The sequence below is a fragment of the Aulonocara stuartgranti genome, assembly GCF_965226115.1.
Source record: "Aulonocara stuartgranti genome assembly, chromosome: 18".
Lineage (NCBI taxonomy): Eukaryota > Metazoa > Chordata > Actinopteri > Cichliformes > Cichlidae > Aulonocara > Aulonocara stuartgranti.
The window spans coordinates 1,138,900-1,156,126 of NC_138954.1; the positions used below are offsets into that span (position 1 = coordinate 1,138,900).

The 17,227-nt window shown below is 44.0% G+C and overlaps 2 protein-coding genes and 2 long non-coding RNA genes across 5 annotated transcripts in view; 2 read left to right on the plus strand and 2 right to left on the minus strand.

Moving 5' to 3' along the window:
- Nucleotides 1-2,323: 2,323 nt before the first annotated feature.
- LOC309693968 (T cell receptor alpha chain MC.7.G5-like) overlaps nt 2,324-17,227 on the plus strand; it is an 87,148-nt gene continuing 72,244 nt past the window's right edge. The window contains exons 1-2 of the mRNA XM_082513659.1: nt 2,324-2,450; nt 2,872-3,176. Of these exons, the coding sequence (XP_082369785.1) occupies nt 2,408-2,450; nt 2,872-3,176 (348 nt within the window). The 5' untranslated portion in view covers nt 2,324-2,407. The remainder of the gene's footprint in view (nt 2,451-2,871; nt 3,177-17,227) is intronic.
- LOC309693948 (uncharacterized protein) lies at nt 3,353-8,040 on the minus strand. The gene is made up of 2 exons (XM_082513627.1): nt 7,024-8,040; nt 3,353-5,188 (listed from the first exon to the last, which is right to left on the minus strand). Exons 1-2 carry the CDS (start codon nt 7,193-7,195, stop codon nt 4,155-4,157), a joined length of 1,206 nt encoding a protein of 401 aa, XP_082369753.1. The 5' UTR covers nt 7,196-8,040; the 3' UTR covers nt 3,353-4,154.
- On the minus strand, nt 8,993-14,810 carry LOC309693983. 2 transcript variants are annotated; one of them, XR_014272754.1, is made up of 3 exons: nt 14,506-14,810; nt 14,080-14,287; nt 8,993-9,664 (listed from the first exon to the last, which is right to left on the minus strand). It is a non-coding gene; the product is annotated as an uncharacterized lncRNA (long non-coding RNA). The 2 variants fall into 2 exon arrangements; XR_014272755.1 differs by having other exon boundaries at nt 14,080-14,290; nt 14,506-14,809.
- On the plus strand, nt 14,871-16,911 carry LOC309693988. Its single transcript, XR_014272763.1, has 2 exons — nt 14,871-15,302; nt 15,416-16,911. It is a non-coding gene; the product is annotated as an uncharacterized lncRNA (long non-coding RNA).

A 17,227-nucleotide genomic window follows, 5' to 3' on the forward strand; every position in this document is an offset into this window, starting at 1 on the left:
GAAGTTCCTCTCCTGTCTCTTTCAGATAAGGACCATTCGCCCATGTGTGGCTGGACTGTGGAATTATGGGACTGTGGGAAGGTAATTTTAGCATGTGGAAAATATTTTTTAAGCCTTGTTTTAATAGTGTATAGTTATTTCTGCCGGCAGGGTTTTTAGCGGGTTGCAACACTATTTTTATTGTATACGGGGAATTTTATCTTGTATTTGTGACTCTGGCTGTGTTTTTTTTTTTTTTTTTATCCTGGAAATAAATGGTGTTTGAAGCCAGCTAAGTTTCTGTGCCCTGAGCGCTGACCCGCTCACTCCCCTTCCTCTTGTATGTGAACAGACGTGGTGGTGAAGATTTCGGTCCACCAGTCTTACGGCTACACACTCACCTGCTGTGTGCAGCTTGATTTGGGGTTTCCAGGTGATATCCAGCAGTCTGCGCTGACGGTCGATCTCTTCCTCGTACTGGACGATCGTTTTTTCAAACTCCAAGAATATTTGTTCAGCAGCAGCAGTTAGTCGCTCGTTGATGAACTCTCTCAGATACTGAACTGAAGGCATCGTTGCTGCCGCAGCTCACACACTCAGCTCACACACTCAGCTCACACACAATAACACTCTCTGCTCTGTCGTCTGGTGTAACATGGTGAAGTTCCAGCACAATTTTGTTTGTGTAAATACAAGATTATCATGAATGAAAAGGTTTGATTTCAGCAGATCTGGGGGATGTAAACTGGATGGCATGACAGACTTCCTCCAAGACACTCATTTTTGGATTTAAATGTTATATTTCTCATCGTAAGGAAGTAAATTTTCTGTTTTGATCCCATAAAGCATGTAGCTAGTGTGTGTGTGTGTGTGTGTGTGTTGCTTTATTTCATGGCTGCGTGCCTCCCCTGAGTGAAAACTCTTGCTAAAATATAGTTCCTCAGTTTGTTATACTGAAACACATGAGTGATGAGTAATCGTGTCTTATTAAACCTCCTGTTATTGTTATCGTTAGACACAAACCACAAATAATCTGCAGAAATATCTGACCCTGAATCTCACTTTAAGCATGAGAAGCATTAAGGAGCTCAGTAGGGATGGGTATTGATAAGATTTTCACGATTCCGATTCCATTTTCGATTCTGTTTAACGATTCGATTCTTTATCAATTCTCTTTAAAAAAGGAGAACACTAAGGTCGATTAGCTCAGAACTTTGTTTTATATCTTCTCTTTGAACAAGATAGAAATTTAGGAGTAACATGGCCTTACAAACCCAGCAGCGAGATCTTAAGAGATCCAGCCTGCGGCTCTTCAATGGGGTGTCACAGGGACCCCGGGGAAAAAAATTGTAAATGTAAAATAATAAAATAAATATTCTTCTGTAGCAATAACAAAGTATAACATAAATTATTCTGTAGCAATTACACAAGAATATCCAGTAATGTCCCTGCCTACAATTAAACACATTCACTTACCGAAAATCATCTGCTGTGGCAAACGGGTGGAAGCCTTTTACCACAAACTGAGTCACTGCTCGTTGACATTAGTCTATCCTGCCTGAAAGGAGACGCTACCGGCAGACTGCAGCGAGAGCTGCCAGCATCTGAGCCAGACTCTGTCTCTCATCATGGTCACTAAATGCACAGTAATGGCAGGTTTGTAATAAGGCAGATCGCGCTAACATAATATGCACTGTTAGTTGATTATTTACCTGCCGCATTAACGGGAGAGGACATGCAAACGTTACCGCTGCTGCTGGGTTGAGATTCACGAGTCCGGAGTGAATTAAAAACACGACATTCATTTAAGGTCATCGTGTGTTTTGTGAGCAAATGCTTTTGCATATTCGTAGTGTTTCCTCCCTTAAATGAAATCTCTACTTTGCAAGTATTGCACGTTGCCCTGTTGTCATCCGTTCTCGTAAAGTATAACCAAACTTTTGAGCGTTTGAGCCGCTTAGGCGCCGTGTTTCCTGCCAGGTAAATGACGCTCCGCAATGTGGTGACGTCATTCAGGGCGACTGGAATCGATAAGGGAATCGTTTGCAAAAATGGCAAACAATTCCAAGGACTTGAAACAGTGGGAACCGGTTCTCAGCAAGAACCGGGTTTCGATACCCATCCCTACAGCTCAGTGATGGAGAACATTTGGCTCGTTGTCCTTGCACACAGTGCAAAGTGCTCCATCCTCCCTCCTCACAGTGATTCAACTGCTGCTCACAGTCTGTGAACCAGGAGGAAGAGGAAGTGAGAGAAGTGAGACTCAAAGAGGAGACAGAGGGCGACATCATCCAGTAGGCGGGGCTCTCCTTCTGCACTGTGTTCAATCATTGTGTCAATAATAAGTGCTGCTGTGAAGAGAACAATTCTCAGACTGAATGTTGAACATCAGCTAGTTTCTCCTGTTGATTTAAACCTTGTTGTACAGATGGAACATTGGCTGTGGATTATTCTTGCTGCTCTTTTCTTTGGTGAGATACAAACATCAACATGTTTCCTCTGCTTAAATAAATGTGTGAGTCTGATTAATGGTGACTTTTTGAGGGTGATCGTGGTTCAAGAGTTGGGAGTTTGCCTTGTAATCGGAAGGTTGCCGGTTCGAGCCCCGGCTTGGACAGTCTCGGTCGATGTGTCCTTGGGCAAGACACTTCACCCGTTGCCTACTGGTGGTGGTCAGAGGGCCCGGTGGCACCAGTGTCCGGCAGACTCGCCTCTGTCAGTGCGCCCCAGGGTGGCTGTGGCTACAATGTAGCTGCCATCACCAGTGGAATGGGTGGATATGTAAAGGCCTTTGGGGTCCTTAGGGACTAGTAAAGTGCTATACAAATACAGGCCATTTACCATTTTAACCATGTTTATTGATCCATCTCTGCATGTTCTGTTCTTCCTCAGAGTGTAAAGGAGAAGACAAAGTAATCCAGGAACAAGGAGATGTCATTGCTGCTGAAGGAGACACAGTTACACTTTACTGCAAATATGAAACAACTTCTACATACGCATATTTGTTCTGGTACAAACAGGACGTGAACGACTATCTGAAATATGTTTTACGGCGAGATGCTTCTGGAACTGAAAACGCTCAAGAGTTCCCAAAACACAGATTTGATGCTGAACTCAACAAGACATCAGTTCCTCTGAAGATCCAGAAGCTTCAGCTGTCTGACTCTGCTGTGTACTACTGTGCTCTGCAGCCCACAGTGACAGGAAACAGCAAAACTCTGTACAAAAACCTTTGGAGCAAAGACAACAGAATACTCCACAACATCCACTAGAGGGAGCCACACACTGTTAAACCTCTGATTCTTGTGTCATTGGACTGATGACAAAGACAACAGAGAAATGAAGCAGTAAAGATCAGAGACAGAGACAGAGCTGCTGTGGAAGGAAACTTTATTTATAAAGATCCTTTCACATCGACACGTCAAACAGCTCGTACAGTTTGTTAGTGTCAGCTCTAAAGACGGAAACGTTTAAAAAGATGTGAACTGAAAACAAAGCATGCTTGAAACACAAACTTCAACATCTGACTTCAATCCAAAAATCACTGAGGACACAAACCAAACATCTTCCACTAAACGTTCAGGTGCAAACAGAGTGATGGAGGTAAAGAAGAAAACCTCGATGCAGGCGGAAGATCAGAGCTGCATCTTTCTCATATTTACACTGTTGCCTCTGATTCTACTGAAGCAGAGACGTCAAACATGTTTTCTTCCAGAGTCTCAAAGAAATCCTACAAAACAGCTTTTATAGAAAACAGAACCCAGGAACTGATTTCCACTGATCAGACTTTTTATATCACTGCCAGATTGATACCCAGTAAAACACGTGATCTATGGCTGCAGTCCTGTTTAGCTCTGGTGCTTCTGCCAGTGATCCGTCTAGTTGCTGGTACACAGAGAACCAGACCCAGTTGACTATAGTACTTATGAGCAAAGCAGCGGTTCAGCCTGCAGTTCAGAAACTGCCTTTTCAGACACAAATTGTTGACCGGTGAAATAAGAGGATTCATAGTGTGATGAGTAACAGAGCTGCTAGCCAAGTGAGAGGTTGCTGTTTCAGTTCAGCTGGAGACACAAACCCAGGAAGTGCAAACATGAGCAGCAGCTGGAAGCAGCCATCTCATCCTGTGAAGTTACGCTACAAAGATGCAGACTCTCCAATGGACACTGGAAACATCACGTGTTACAAGGGTAAGGCTTACTATCAGAGTGGTTTCTCATGTGTACAGTCAAATGATACTGAGAGCGAAAATCTTTCCCACACATTTTGCAGGGATACGGCTTCTCACCAGTGTGGATCCTGGTGTGGGAGGACAGCCTGCTGCTCTGACTGAAACTCTTCCCACACGTTTTACAGAAATATGGTTTCTCCCCTGTGTGACTTCTCATGTGGGCCCACAAACTGCTATTCTGACTGAAACGTTTCCCACACGTGTTACACAGATACGGCTTCTCCCCTGTGTGGACCACCTTATGCTGCTTAACCGACGACGGGTCACTAAATCCCTTCCCACAGGTTTTACAAAGGTACGGCTTCTCACCAGTGTGGATCCTGGTGTGGATGGACAGCCTGCTGCTCTGACTGAAACGTTTCCCACACGTGTTACACAGATACGGCTTCTCCCCCGTGTGGGTTCTCATGTGGCTCAACAAACTACCACTTTGAGTAAAACCTTTCCCACACGTGGTGCAAGAATACGGCTTCTCCCCTGTGTGGATTCTCTGATGGATCCTCATTTGGTACCCTTTCTTAAAGGCTTTTCCACAAACATCACATGATACATACTTGTTACCTGTGCCAGTGTTACACTGACTCATTGGCAGTGTAGGGTTCTCTGCATTTTCACTGTGATTTCTCTTCTTTGGCTTCACCTCTGCATTCTCAGTTACTCCTAAATCTCTATATTTACTTCCTTCATGATCCTCTGACTCAGCCACAGGAAAGCTGGGAGAGAGGAGCTGCTGCCCGAGGAGTTCTGATTCACTGTCGTCACTTTCCTCATACATACAAGGCACCGTAAAGCTATGAATCTCCTCCTTCAGTCCCAGCTGCTCTCCCTCCTGACTGCTGCACAGTTCCTCCTGTTCCTCTTTAATCTGTGGAGGTTCTGGTTCCTCCTGGTCCACACTGGAGCTCCTCTCCTGGTTCCAGAGCTGCTGCTCAGGGAGAACCTCCTCCTCCTCCTTACAGACAGGCTGCTGTGGGACGTCTGGAGAGACAGAAAATTAAAATTGATGTGATGAAAAAGAGAAAACTGAGTAAATATTCACTGCAGCCATAAGTATGTATAAGAGCAAAAACTAGAATAAAATGAAGCACTTTTCTGTTAAAGAGTGTAATGGGAAAATTCTAGTTTTCACATTTCCACATTTAGATTAGATGAACTGTATGTATGTGTCAGTGTGACCTGGTGAAAACTGTTTAGCTTTGCTTAACGATGTTTCACTAAGTTATCTGCTAACTGTTCGAGTGTACAAGGACAAACCCCCCAAGAAGACCAGTGCCAGGAGCTTCCTGGGAAAAGATAGTGGGAGTTGCTCTCTGCCCAGCAACAGGCTGTGTGACAAAAACCTGTTGTAACTGAAAGATACTGAGAGTTGTGTGTGAGGGTATAAAAGGACAAGAGCTCCCATGACTGTGAACTTTGATATTTGATGTGTGTTGGCTCTCCTGCATGCAGTAAGTAAAATAGCTTGACCACAGCTGACGGTGTTGCAGATTTCATTAACAGAAAATTCCACGACAGATAACCTGCATCACTTGTGCAAGCTCCCACACCCTCCACGCATCACACACAGGTCACTGCTGTATGAGAAGACGATGCTACACTACATGCAACTGTCATACTCCAAACCTTTAATCACGGAGCCTGAATGATTCTGGGTTCAATATGGAAACAAAGGTCAGTGATCTGTGCAGAAATGATGAATCGATGTTTTACTCCGAGTGTCTGACGCCCTGCAGAAAATGATGAATTCACAAAAAGTAAATATGAGTGAAAATTCATCTGAAGCCGTGGAAGCTGAACGAGATGTCAAACCGTTCTCCAGCATGAAACGTTACAGCAGTACGAGGCCTGGATTCACTTTACAGATTAGGGCAGCAGAGCAGACAGGAAAAGGGGGAGGGAGCGGGAGCACCCCAGACAGCAAACGGCCCAGGGTGGAGTCCAACCCGTCCTCCTGCAGGAGCACCTCTGAATCCTCACTTTGTCCTGTGGAAACACCCACAGAGGGGATACGAGTGCCACAGAAGGCAAATCCAGGCCAGAGTGCAGCCGTCTCCAGCAGCTTCGTTTTATAACACGAGCTGTGCGTTTTGGCAAGCCCGACTACATCCTGCTGGTATCGCTCGTCCACCAGAGAAGTGGCTTTCCTCACCTCTGTGGCCAGACTGGTCAGAGATGAAACTGCTCGAGGCACAAAGAACTGAACCCCTAAAGCCCCTCGCGCAGCTTTTTATGGGCTGTGGCCCCCAGACACTCACTCCAGGCCCGGCTCCAGGATAGGGCCTGGTACAGCTACACAAACCCCTCCAGCACCACAAACAGCTGCTGATTCACACACAGACAGAACAGGTGTGTTTAGATGAAGATAAAGTGGAACTGGTTTCAAACAGTCCTCAGCACAGCAGCAGATCACAGCGCTGAGGACGAGCAACAGCCTGCAGATCAGTCACATTAGATATTTTATTATTGCACAGCGACTTCATGTTTCCAACATTTGTTTGCAACTTTCACAAGTGCAACAGGAAACATACATTTATATAAACGTTATATTTATATGTATAAACTCCATCTGGAATAAATAATGTGCTCTGAAGCTCGACTTTTGATGTTTTCCAACTTTGACAGCAAACATAAAGGAACTGATTGAGTGATCCAGGTCAGAGAAAAGCTCAAATCCACCAGCTGCTGTTTGCATGGAGCGCAGCGCAGTCCTGTCCTCTGTTTGCTCTTTGTTAGCTCACATCTCCAAAAAGTCCTCACAATCAGAAACGTCCCGCAGAGCTGTGATCAGGATCCTCCCTCAGAGGGACACTCACCTGTCCTGTGCAGCTTGATTTGGGGTTTCCAGGTGATATCCAGCAGTCTGCGCTGACGGTCGATCTCTTCCTCGTACTGGACGATCGTTTTTTCAAACTCCAAGAATATTTGTTCAGCAGCAGCAGTTAGTCGCTCGTTGATGAACTCTCTCAGATACTGAACTGAAGGCATCGTTGCTGCCGCGGCTCACACACTCAGCTCACACAACAACACAAAGCCTCCAAAAGTTCACGCTGGAACAACCATACTGCCGCCTTTTCATTGTTTACTTCCACCGGATGTCCCGCTCTGAAGTTCCGGCAGGAGGAGGACGTTCAAATACTTTGTTCCGCTTGGAATAAACGTCCTTCTTTCTTCCTAAAACCTATTTAAATGTACCAAACAGAGCCATAAATACATAAACAGCGTGTTACTGCCACAGCTCACACACTCGGCTCACACACAGCACAACACACTTCTGGTTCAGTCCAAGTATTTCGCCGGTGCTTCCACCGGATATGACGCGGCGCTGCCCTCCGGAGACCGTTAACTGCGTCGACCTCTGAGCAGAAAATGAAAGATGAGATAAAAACAAAGAACAGACCAGTAAGAAACAATGATGACTGCTAAAAACAAGCGCGTCCATGCTCACAGGTGTACACACGGGTGATCACACCCACAAACTACACCCTTTTTGGCTCCTACCTCAAAGCACACTGTGTTCTGTTGATCTTATGTGCTGCACAATAATGTTTAACATTTAGTATTTACTGTCATATTCCCATATATCATTGTGATGTTGTTTATTCTATTACTCTTGTTCTCTTCTGCTTGTTTTCTTTTTTCTTTCTCAGCAGGTGATCCAGGTGATCGATAGATGCATTTTTTTTTCTCTGCCCGTTCTGTTGGTTTTTGTCTTTTGCCCTTCTCCCCCGTCCCTCTTCTCAGCTGTTTCTCTTTCCCTCTTTCTTTCTCCCCTTCTTTCCTCCAGTCAAGTCTGTCCCGTATTCAGTAAGTGAAAATAAAATAAACAATAAAAGGTGAATCAAATGGACCATTACGGCAAGGCTGGAATGGTCAGTTTGGTAAAGTAAATCCGTTGGGCATCTTTCTTTGCCTTTAGACAACAATTCTGATGCAAAAGAGCCAAACGGGACAGGCAGAAAAAAAAAAAAAAAAGAAACAATGATGACATCAGAGGGCGAGACAGCTGGAGAGGTTTTTTTTAACTTATTTTCAAAATAAAGGTTTAAATATTCAAGACCTTAGTGAAGCTGTAAAGAGAATATAAATCCACGTTCATGTTCACTGTAAGAGAGGCCATTATGAACAAAGCAGTGACACCAGACCCACGCAGGAAACAGTTTAATATACACATACACTACAAACATCTGGGCTGCATCACTGGAGACAGCTGCTGAACTGGTTTCTTTCAGTCTGGGAGGAAAACAGCTGGAGGTGAGAGAGGGAGGGTGACCTACTTCCCCTCTGCTGCATCAGCACTCAGGCAGGAGGGATCTACTCTTTGAGAGTGCTACGAGCTGGCTGTTCCAACATCAGAATGCTTTTTGTTTATTTATACCGGTGCTTTACACAGTTTCATTTACATGATGATTTCTCTAATGGTCAGAACAATTACCACCACTGTGTAGATAAGGACCTCTCCCCCACCTTCCATCCACCAAATTACAAGTTTTTGTGAAATAATTTGTGCAAAGTAAAGCAAGCATCCAAAATAAAACCAGGACGTTAAAACTCTTAACGTGCTGTTAAGAGTTTTAACGTCCTGGTTTTATTTTGGATGCTTGCTTGCTGGGACGTCCTGAAACAGCTCAGTTAGAAGGCAGCTGTAGTTTTAGGTTTAGTCACATTAAAAGACAAATATCATCTGATTTGGTTTATTACACAATTTGAAGCATAAAAGAAATAAAAAGGATGCAAAGACAGATAAAATCAGACTGTGTTTATGAACAATCTGCACAGAGTCGTGTGACTGCTGAACGCGCAGCTTTTCCTGTTTCACTGCTTTAAATGAAGCCTTTACTCCATTTCACAGAATAGCGCTCCCATCACTTAACTGTTCTTGAGTTTGAGAGTTTCTGCTGTACGAGCATCTTGTGCTAGGACAGACAGAAAGTTGCCATGGAAACAGTCCACCTTTCACATGGATTTCTCCTTTTTCCGTGTTTCACATGAATCCGGCTTCTCGCCTGTGTGGGCTCTCACGTGGACGCTCAGGTGAGAGCGAGACAAAATTCACCTGTGTGGATTCTGTCCTTCCCACAACCATCACAGTTTACAGGCTTTTCACCCGTGTCAGAGTTACACCGACTCTCTGATGGGGGGGAACCTCCTGCTGTCACTTCTGTTTCTAATTTTCCCGAGTCTGCACTCCTGCCTCCTTCCAGATGCTGGCTCTCAGCTCCAGCAGAGCTGTGACAGAGGAGCTGCTCCTCGTCTCCTCCTGGTTCACTGTGCTCTCCTTCCTCAGCAGCAGTCACCATGAAGGTATCCGTCTCCTCCTTCAGTCCCAGCTGCTCTCCCTCCTGACTGCTGCACAGTTCCTCCTCTTCCTCTTTAATCTGTGGAGCTTCTGATTCCTCCTGGTCCACACTGGAGCTCCTCTCCTGGTTAGTGAGGGCACACGCTGCTGTGGGACGTCTGGAGGAACAAAGAGAGAGGAGACAAAGGTTACTTATGTAAGCAAAAAATAGATCCAAAAACTCAGAGCAGAGTCCAGTTCTGACACTCAGCCAGTGTGTGTGATTCAGCAGGCTCTCGGTGTTGGGTTAAAGGGTCACTCTTATATATTTACAGTTAAAACCATTATCAGCATTATGAGTTTATAAGCACATTTAAAAACAACACAGGTTGAACAAAGTGCTGCACAAACTAAAGCGAACACACACAAAGAGAACAAAACAGAGTCCCAGTTAGAAGCTGCTGAGTAAAGATGTGTTTCAGACAGAGTTTAAAAATGTGGAGTGTTGGAGAGACGCTAACTGAAGAGGCAGACTGTTCCAAAGTTTAGGCACAGCAATCGTAAAGTCTCGTCTCCTCTGAGGTTCAGGCTGCTGCTAGGAACAATCAGAAGCAACTTATCAGCGGACCTGAGAGTTCTGTTTGGAGTATTTTCAGTTAGAAGATCAGAGAGGGACAAGGAGGCCAATCCATTTAAAAACAAGCAATAAAATCTTAAAATCAATTCTACAACTACAGGAAGCCAGTGTAAACGAGCCAAGACTGGGAAATATGGTCGTTGTTGAGTCTGTGTTTCCACAGGCCCCGCTAGTTTAGAGACTTATTCCTCATGAAGAACAAATCAAAACAGAACATCTTCAACTGGTCTTTAACTCGCTAACGAGGGAAGCCTTGGTCAGAACCAGGCGGTGGAGCATAATGCTCATCACCTGTCTCTAGCCCAAATCCTTCAAAGAGCAGCTCTCCTCGCAGCTATTTATTGACATGACAGTTACAATACACAATAGTTTACACAAGATCCTCTGTTATGGATTCAAATATTGGGGATGGAGACAGGAGGAAAAACCACAATAACAACACTGGTCCGGTCGGGTTCAGTCAAACAATGATTTTAATGATCACACGCGTGGGAGATGGACACTGATGCAGACAGCCTCAGATCTCAAAATGGTGGAGCATTGCTCAAACTCTTATAGTCTCTAGTAGCCCCCACCTAATCATAAAAGCCTAAACATTCACATTCCTTCTCTCACGGCGCCTAAGCTACGACCTTGGCTCCCTCTTTATCTGCTCCTGCTGAGATGGAGCAGGAAGCTCCAGCATGTTCTGTTCTCTTCTAATCAGACAAATAAGGCGATGACTTTCTGCAAACAGTATTTCTTATAACTCAGCAGTATAATGCATCATAAAACAACATCATTCATTCACAATAAATCAGCAGTCTAATGTAATGTAAATCAGTCTAACAAATGCAATAGTTATCAGCTTCTTCTAATTCAGGAGAATAATGCAAACTAAAACTACATAATAATTCACAATCTTTAGTTAGGGGTCTAACATGGCATAAAATACTATTATAATCCCACACCTCCCACCCTAAAACCCCCAAATGGATCTAGGACAAGGCACTATGTGTGTGTCCTTCTGATCACCAAAAGGATCATAAAAGCAGGAAGCTTACAACACAAGAAAAAGATCTTTCAGATAGAATGTATCTGCAATAAAACCTCCCCCAGCACCGAGTGGCTGGAGAGGTGGTCAGAGACAAAGGAATGTCTTTGATCTTATAGTTTGAACTTAGACAAATTTAAGAAACACAATGACAACATTCAACAATTTGACGTAACAGTCGTGTTTACGAGTGCCTGTGAGGAGTCGAGCTGCAGCATCCTGAACTAGCTGCAGATGAGACAGCAGAGCTGATACCAGAATAAAGACTGTTGCAGCCGTCAAGCCTGGATGAAATGCATGCATGGATCACTTTCTCAAAGTCAGCTGATGACATGATGTTCATAATTTTTCCAAAGGCCCTGAGCTGGAAGGAGCTGGCTCTTACAACAGAATTTATTTGTTTGTCAAATGAAAAACTGCCATCAAAGAGAGTTCTGGACTTTTCCAGAGCGCCAAGGTCAACCTTAAGAGAAGAACGAGGGTCAGAAGGTCTAAATAGTACGATCTCAGTATTTTGACCGTTTACATTCAAAATATGTAATGCCAACTATGATTTCATGTCATCAAGGCAGTCCAGCAATTTTTAAAGAGTCTGTAGATTTTTTTTAAAAAGGAAAGTAGATTTGAGATTCATCGGCGTAACAGTGAAATGACAGTCAGTCAGTCGGTGCTCTGTCTTTGTGTCGTCACAGTTCACGGTGCTAATGTGGGCTACACGTCTGTGCTTCATGCCTCAGATGGAACTATCACAGTGTAAGAGAGAGATTCTCCGTGCAGTAAATGTAACACATGACTGGGTCCATGACACAACTGTGTTACAGAAGTCGAATGTTAACTTTAACTGGAAACCAGCCTGGAGACCTGAGACCTGCTGTCAGTCTGCTACAAACAGAGTGAACTGAAGACGCTGAGTCACATCAAACATCAGAACGAAGTCAGAGAAACCACATCACTGACTCGTGTGTACAACTCACACTGACACACACTTCAATGCTACAAACACTTTAGAATCAAAGAAATCACATGAAAGTCATCGATGTTGGTGGCAACATGACGGCTGTGTGGTCTGGACTGAGCTCGATAAAAGAAAACTATGAGTATGTAAAACATTTATATTCTACACTAGGGCTGGGCCATATTATACCGTTCACGGTAATACCGGTATAATGTTAGGCAACGATAGGAAAATGAAATATCGCGATAGAATATGAGTAAAACGCGCATGCGCAGTGCCTTTGTTTTCATACGCACATGGCCGATTGTTGAGTGAAACAGATGAACCACAATTGGTTTGTAAAAATGGTGCAACTTGGTGTTTGTCCGTCAGATACACGACAAAGCACATTTTTTTGCAGAACATGCAAGCGGCCGTCGTTATTGTCGTATTTGTCGGACTAAGATGCTCTTAAATCTGGGAGTAATCTGGGTCCTAAACTCTGTATGCTTCAGGTCAAACAACACTGCAGCATCACTGAGAGTTAAAAACTGTCTAAATTCTTTCATCTTTAATAAAACGATCAGCATTGCTGCTTTACCAGGTGTAACTATGAAGTTTAACTTCCAGGCATCCATGAAAACAAAAGTTATTACATTTAACGGAGTTAGAAGTTAGCAGGAAGCTAGCGGAAGTTAGCTCGCTAGTTTCGCTAGTTACCTAAGCATGATATTGCATGTTCTGACTGAGAGATTTCTGAAAAAAAATCAAACGTACAGCTCTGCTATCACTTCCAACATAAATGAAGACAGGAAACTAAACAGCAGTGACGTTTGTAGGGTTACTGAAGTTGGGCTAGCTGGTATATAATGATGTGCTACGTGATCGCTAGCGACACAGCTATGTTAGCATAACATAAACAGTGAAGCTGGAGGACGAACACTAACACTTTTCCACTTATAAAAGTTAACGTTAAAGTTCCTGATAGTTAGAGACAAATGCAATCGCATGGCAGGATGCTGTAAACGGACCAAACTTCAGTCAGGAGAACAACTGAGATAATCCATCCATAATACGAGGTTAGTCATTAATATACTGCAACAACATGGGAATAGAGCAGCTGCCAGAGAATTCAACATTAATGAATCAATGGTACAGAAGTGGAGGAAGCAAGAAGAATGAGTTTAATAAAGTTTGATTTATCTGACTGCTTTGTTTCGCTTAATGTGCCTTATAATCCCGTGCACCTTATGGTCCGAAAAATACGTACTGCACACTGCAGTTTAATGTTGCAAAGCACCTCTTTTTAACTTCAGTGGATATTATACATGGTTATGCTCAGGATATGTCAGCCCATTTCTACTGGAAATGCCTTTTGGTTAAACTTTCAGCAAGAAATTTGCATTTGCACCGTTAAATTTTTATAAAGCTTTAATGTACATAAAAACCAGCTTCTTGTTTAAGTGAAATTAAATGGAAGGTTGTCTTTTTGCGCTAGTAATGTTGTGGAGTTGTATTTTGTCTCGCATCAATTATATCGTCGGTTATATCGTTATCGCAAATTTTCAAATATATATCGTGATAAATATTTTTGGCCATATCGCCCTGCTCTATTCTACACTTTAATAAATAATATATATGTATTTATAGTTACAAAGTGAGCTTTGTTTTAATGACACTGGCAAAAGCGCTCGTCCAGGATTCTGAATGTTTCACAGTGAGCGAGGAGGCCGTCACACTGGACCTGCTGCAGCCCCTCAGCTCATCCTGAAACATGATGTTTTAGCTCCTTTATCCTTTAATCCAACTTCACTGTGATTGGCCACCTTTTGAAAACAGCAGGTCTGAAGCGCAGGTGGGGCTGCTGTGCACTTTAGACGACCCTATCAGGGCTATCTGCTCGCTCTGATCATGCTGTTCTGATCTGTTCATGCGGAGTTCATTCAAACCAGCAGAGAATCACACACTGCTGCTGCATGCTGGGCGATACCTGTGTGTTCATCGTTGGTGCTGCACTCAAACTCCATGAAGGTATCCGTCTCCTCCTTCAGTCCCAGCTGCTCTCCCTCCTGACTGCTGCACAGTTCCTCCTGTTCCTCTTTAATCTGTGGAGCTTCTGGTTCCTCCTGCTCCACACTGGAGCTCCTCTCCTGGTTCCAGAGCTGCTGCTCAGGGAGAACCTCCTCCGCACAGACACGCTGCTGACAGAAGTACTTATTTTTATTCGAAATAAGTACCACGTGGAACCTTCAGAGGCTCACACACCCTCCGTGCCTTTAAATAAATGTGTGTGTTGAGCAGCTGCTCAGTCTGATTGTAGAGCAGCGTCCACAGAAATGTGCGCTGTTAGCTTACCGATGAACTGTGCGATCACTGCGGAACGTTTCTGTTATTATAGACATTTATGTGAATTTACCTTCAGCTGTGCTGTAAGCTCAGACCTGCTCTGTGAGGCTCCTCATCACCAGAGTCTTCCTCAGACTCCATCATCTCCTCCTCTTCCTCGCTGATAAACTCTCTGAGACGCTGAACAGCAGACATGTTACTCCAACAGCTAGCTGCTAGCAGGAGGAAAGCTAACGGTACTTCTGCTTTTTCTTTGTTTACTTCCGCCCGGTGTCACAGTGAAGTTCCGGCGAAGTAGAACCGTTAACATGAATTTCCGCTGGAAACATTTACTGCTGAATATTTACTCCTGAATCATAAACATGATCATCAATCATCAATGTTCACTTCAGTGAGTAAGACACACATTCACACAGTATTTTAAAGTGAAAACAAATTGCAACGATTTAATCTTAATAACTCCAGAACACAGAAAACACTCAATGCTTGACAATAGCCCAACGCCCAGTGGCAGGTTCATGCCACAGCAGCCAGAAAGCATGAATCCAGCTGTGCCAGTCAGTCTTTATTTACTAAGTACAAGACGAAATCCAAAAGTATGAAACACAAAGGAAAAAAAACACTGGAGGTTTCTGAGTTTGTGCTGAAAGCTGTAACATGTGTTGAGGTTTGGTTTTGGTGTTTGTAACATGCAGAGATATGAGAGGAGGAAGAGGCTGAAGGAGGAGCAACACTGTCACAGAGCAGAAAAGGACTCCCACTGTCAGATACATTCAATATGTGAAGCATACAGAACAGATAGTGTGTGGAAGATGCTGTCACTGCATTACTGGCTCATGTTTCCTTTGTTTGTGATCACACTAACAGGTCGGTTAAAGCAGGAAGAAGAAATGTCTTTAAAGGATCTGTTTGCTAGAAATCACTGGAACAGGCGCTCACAGTTTAACATCGTCTTTAACAACATTTATCTCTTCCTTTAGGTGTCAGCTGTGATCAACTCACTGCAGTCAAGGATGAAGAGTCCACTGTAGAAGGAAACACTCTCACTCTGTCCTACACTTATTCCCAAGATGCAGATCTCAATGATAATTTCTTCTGGTATCGACAATATCCAGGGAAACCGCCAGAGTTCCTGATCCACATATCAGGGATGAATATTTCAAGAAAGTCAGAGTTTCTAAAATCAGCTGCAAGATTCTCCACAAAACTGTCTGGAAAAAAGCGTCTGGACCTTCAGATCTCCTCTGCTGCAGTGTCTGACTCTGCTGTGTACTACTGTGCTGTGAGGCCCACAGTGACAGGAAACAGCAAAACTCTGTACAAAAACCTTTGGAGCAAAGACAACAGAATACTCCACAACATCCACTAGAGGGAGCCACACACTGTTAAACTGCTCTGGATTGTGAGGAAACATAAGAGTCTTTGTAGTTTGAATGAAACTGAAAAATGTTTGAAGGATAAAACAACAGTAAGTCTTTAACATAATCAGTTCTTGTGGCCTCAGCAACAATGTTCTCACCTCGTCCTCTGGTATAATGCATGAACATCAGCCTCTGGTTTAATGTCAGGAGCAGCAGCACCGACACTGCAAAGCAGAGCCCTGAAGGAGCGAAGCAGCAGAGTCCTTACAAACCCACAGTAACACCCACACACACAGACAGCGACTCAGTTTGCACCTCATTTCTGTCACACTGAAGCCCTGCAGACACCTGAAGGCAGCAGGACACATGTTGATGAATGTGTGGACAGAGCGCTCTGACATGACGCATGAACCCCTCTGTGGTTCGCCTCATTAAACCCCTGCAGATGACGCCAGGCTGCTTCAAAGCCCGTCTGCACAAAGAGCAGCAGCTCATCTGTACACAAAGCAAACACACCTGCTGAAGCTCACAGTCTCAGTTATTCTATTTATTTTAATATTTTCTTTAGTCCGTGCTGCACTGCTACACCTGATGTGGGTTCCCCACCTGTAGAGCTGCCAACTGTCCCGTTTAGTGACCTGCAACGTCACATACAGTGCATATTTACACTGTGGTCCTGGGTTGCTGTCTCAGTGTTTTGAGTTTATTGTTATTATTTTCTAGTTTCTTCTGTTTCGAATTAGTTCTTAGGGTTTGAGTCTTTAGTGTTTCTGTCGTCCCTACCTGTGTCCTCTCCGGTGTCCTGTTCGTGTCTCTGAGATTATGTTTGTAAAACAGTCTGTGCATTTCCTGTTTTGCTTTGTTCAGCTGTGCTCCCCTCCTGTGTGTCACTCCCTCATTGCCTTGTGTGTATTTATAGTGTGTCTGCCTCTGTTTGTCGTCGCTCCGTCTGTGTGTTTGGTCCTCGCATCTCTCTGCTCTCCTTTCCCTGCATGGCTTCATGTTTTCAGCTTTGTTTATTAGTGTTCCCAGTTTAGGCTTTAGTTGCTCCCTGCTCCTTATTTCCTGTTTTTGTACTTTACTTTCATTACAAATAAACACTCACTCGCACCCCAGCCAGTGCCTGCATTGTGGATCCTTTTCTCATTACACCACACGACTGCAGCCCCAGCTGTGACAAACACTAAGCTCAGCTGGTTGCGTGTTGTGCGTCTGTCCCTTATTTATAAGGGGAGGTTGTGGCTCACGTGGTAGAGCAGATCAGCTACTAGTTCGATATCCTTGGGCAAGATACTAACCCCAAATTGCCCTCCCATGCATCCATTGGAGTGTCAGTGTTTATTAGTTTGCACTTGAGTTTAGAAGTGCTTGTATGAGTGGGTGTGAATGAGGCGTGTTGTTTGAGAAAAGCGCTGTATAAGAATCAGTCCA

Bases quoted from the DNA above. Each gene is read 5' to 3' on its own strand.
- LOC309693948 (XM_082513627.1), bottom strand. From the start codon at position 7,195: ATGCCTTCAGTTCAGTATCTGAGAGAGTTCATCAACGAGCGACTAACT. The intron at 5,189-7,023 runs GTGAGTGTCCCT...CTGTCTCTCCAG, and splicing joins AATCAAGCTGCACAGGACAG to ACGTCCCACAGCAGCCTGTC.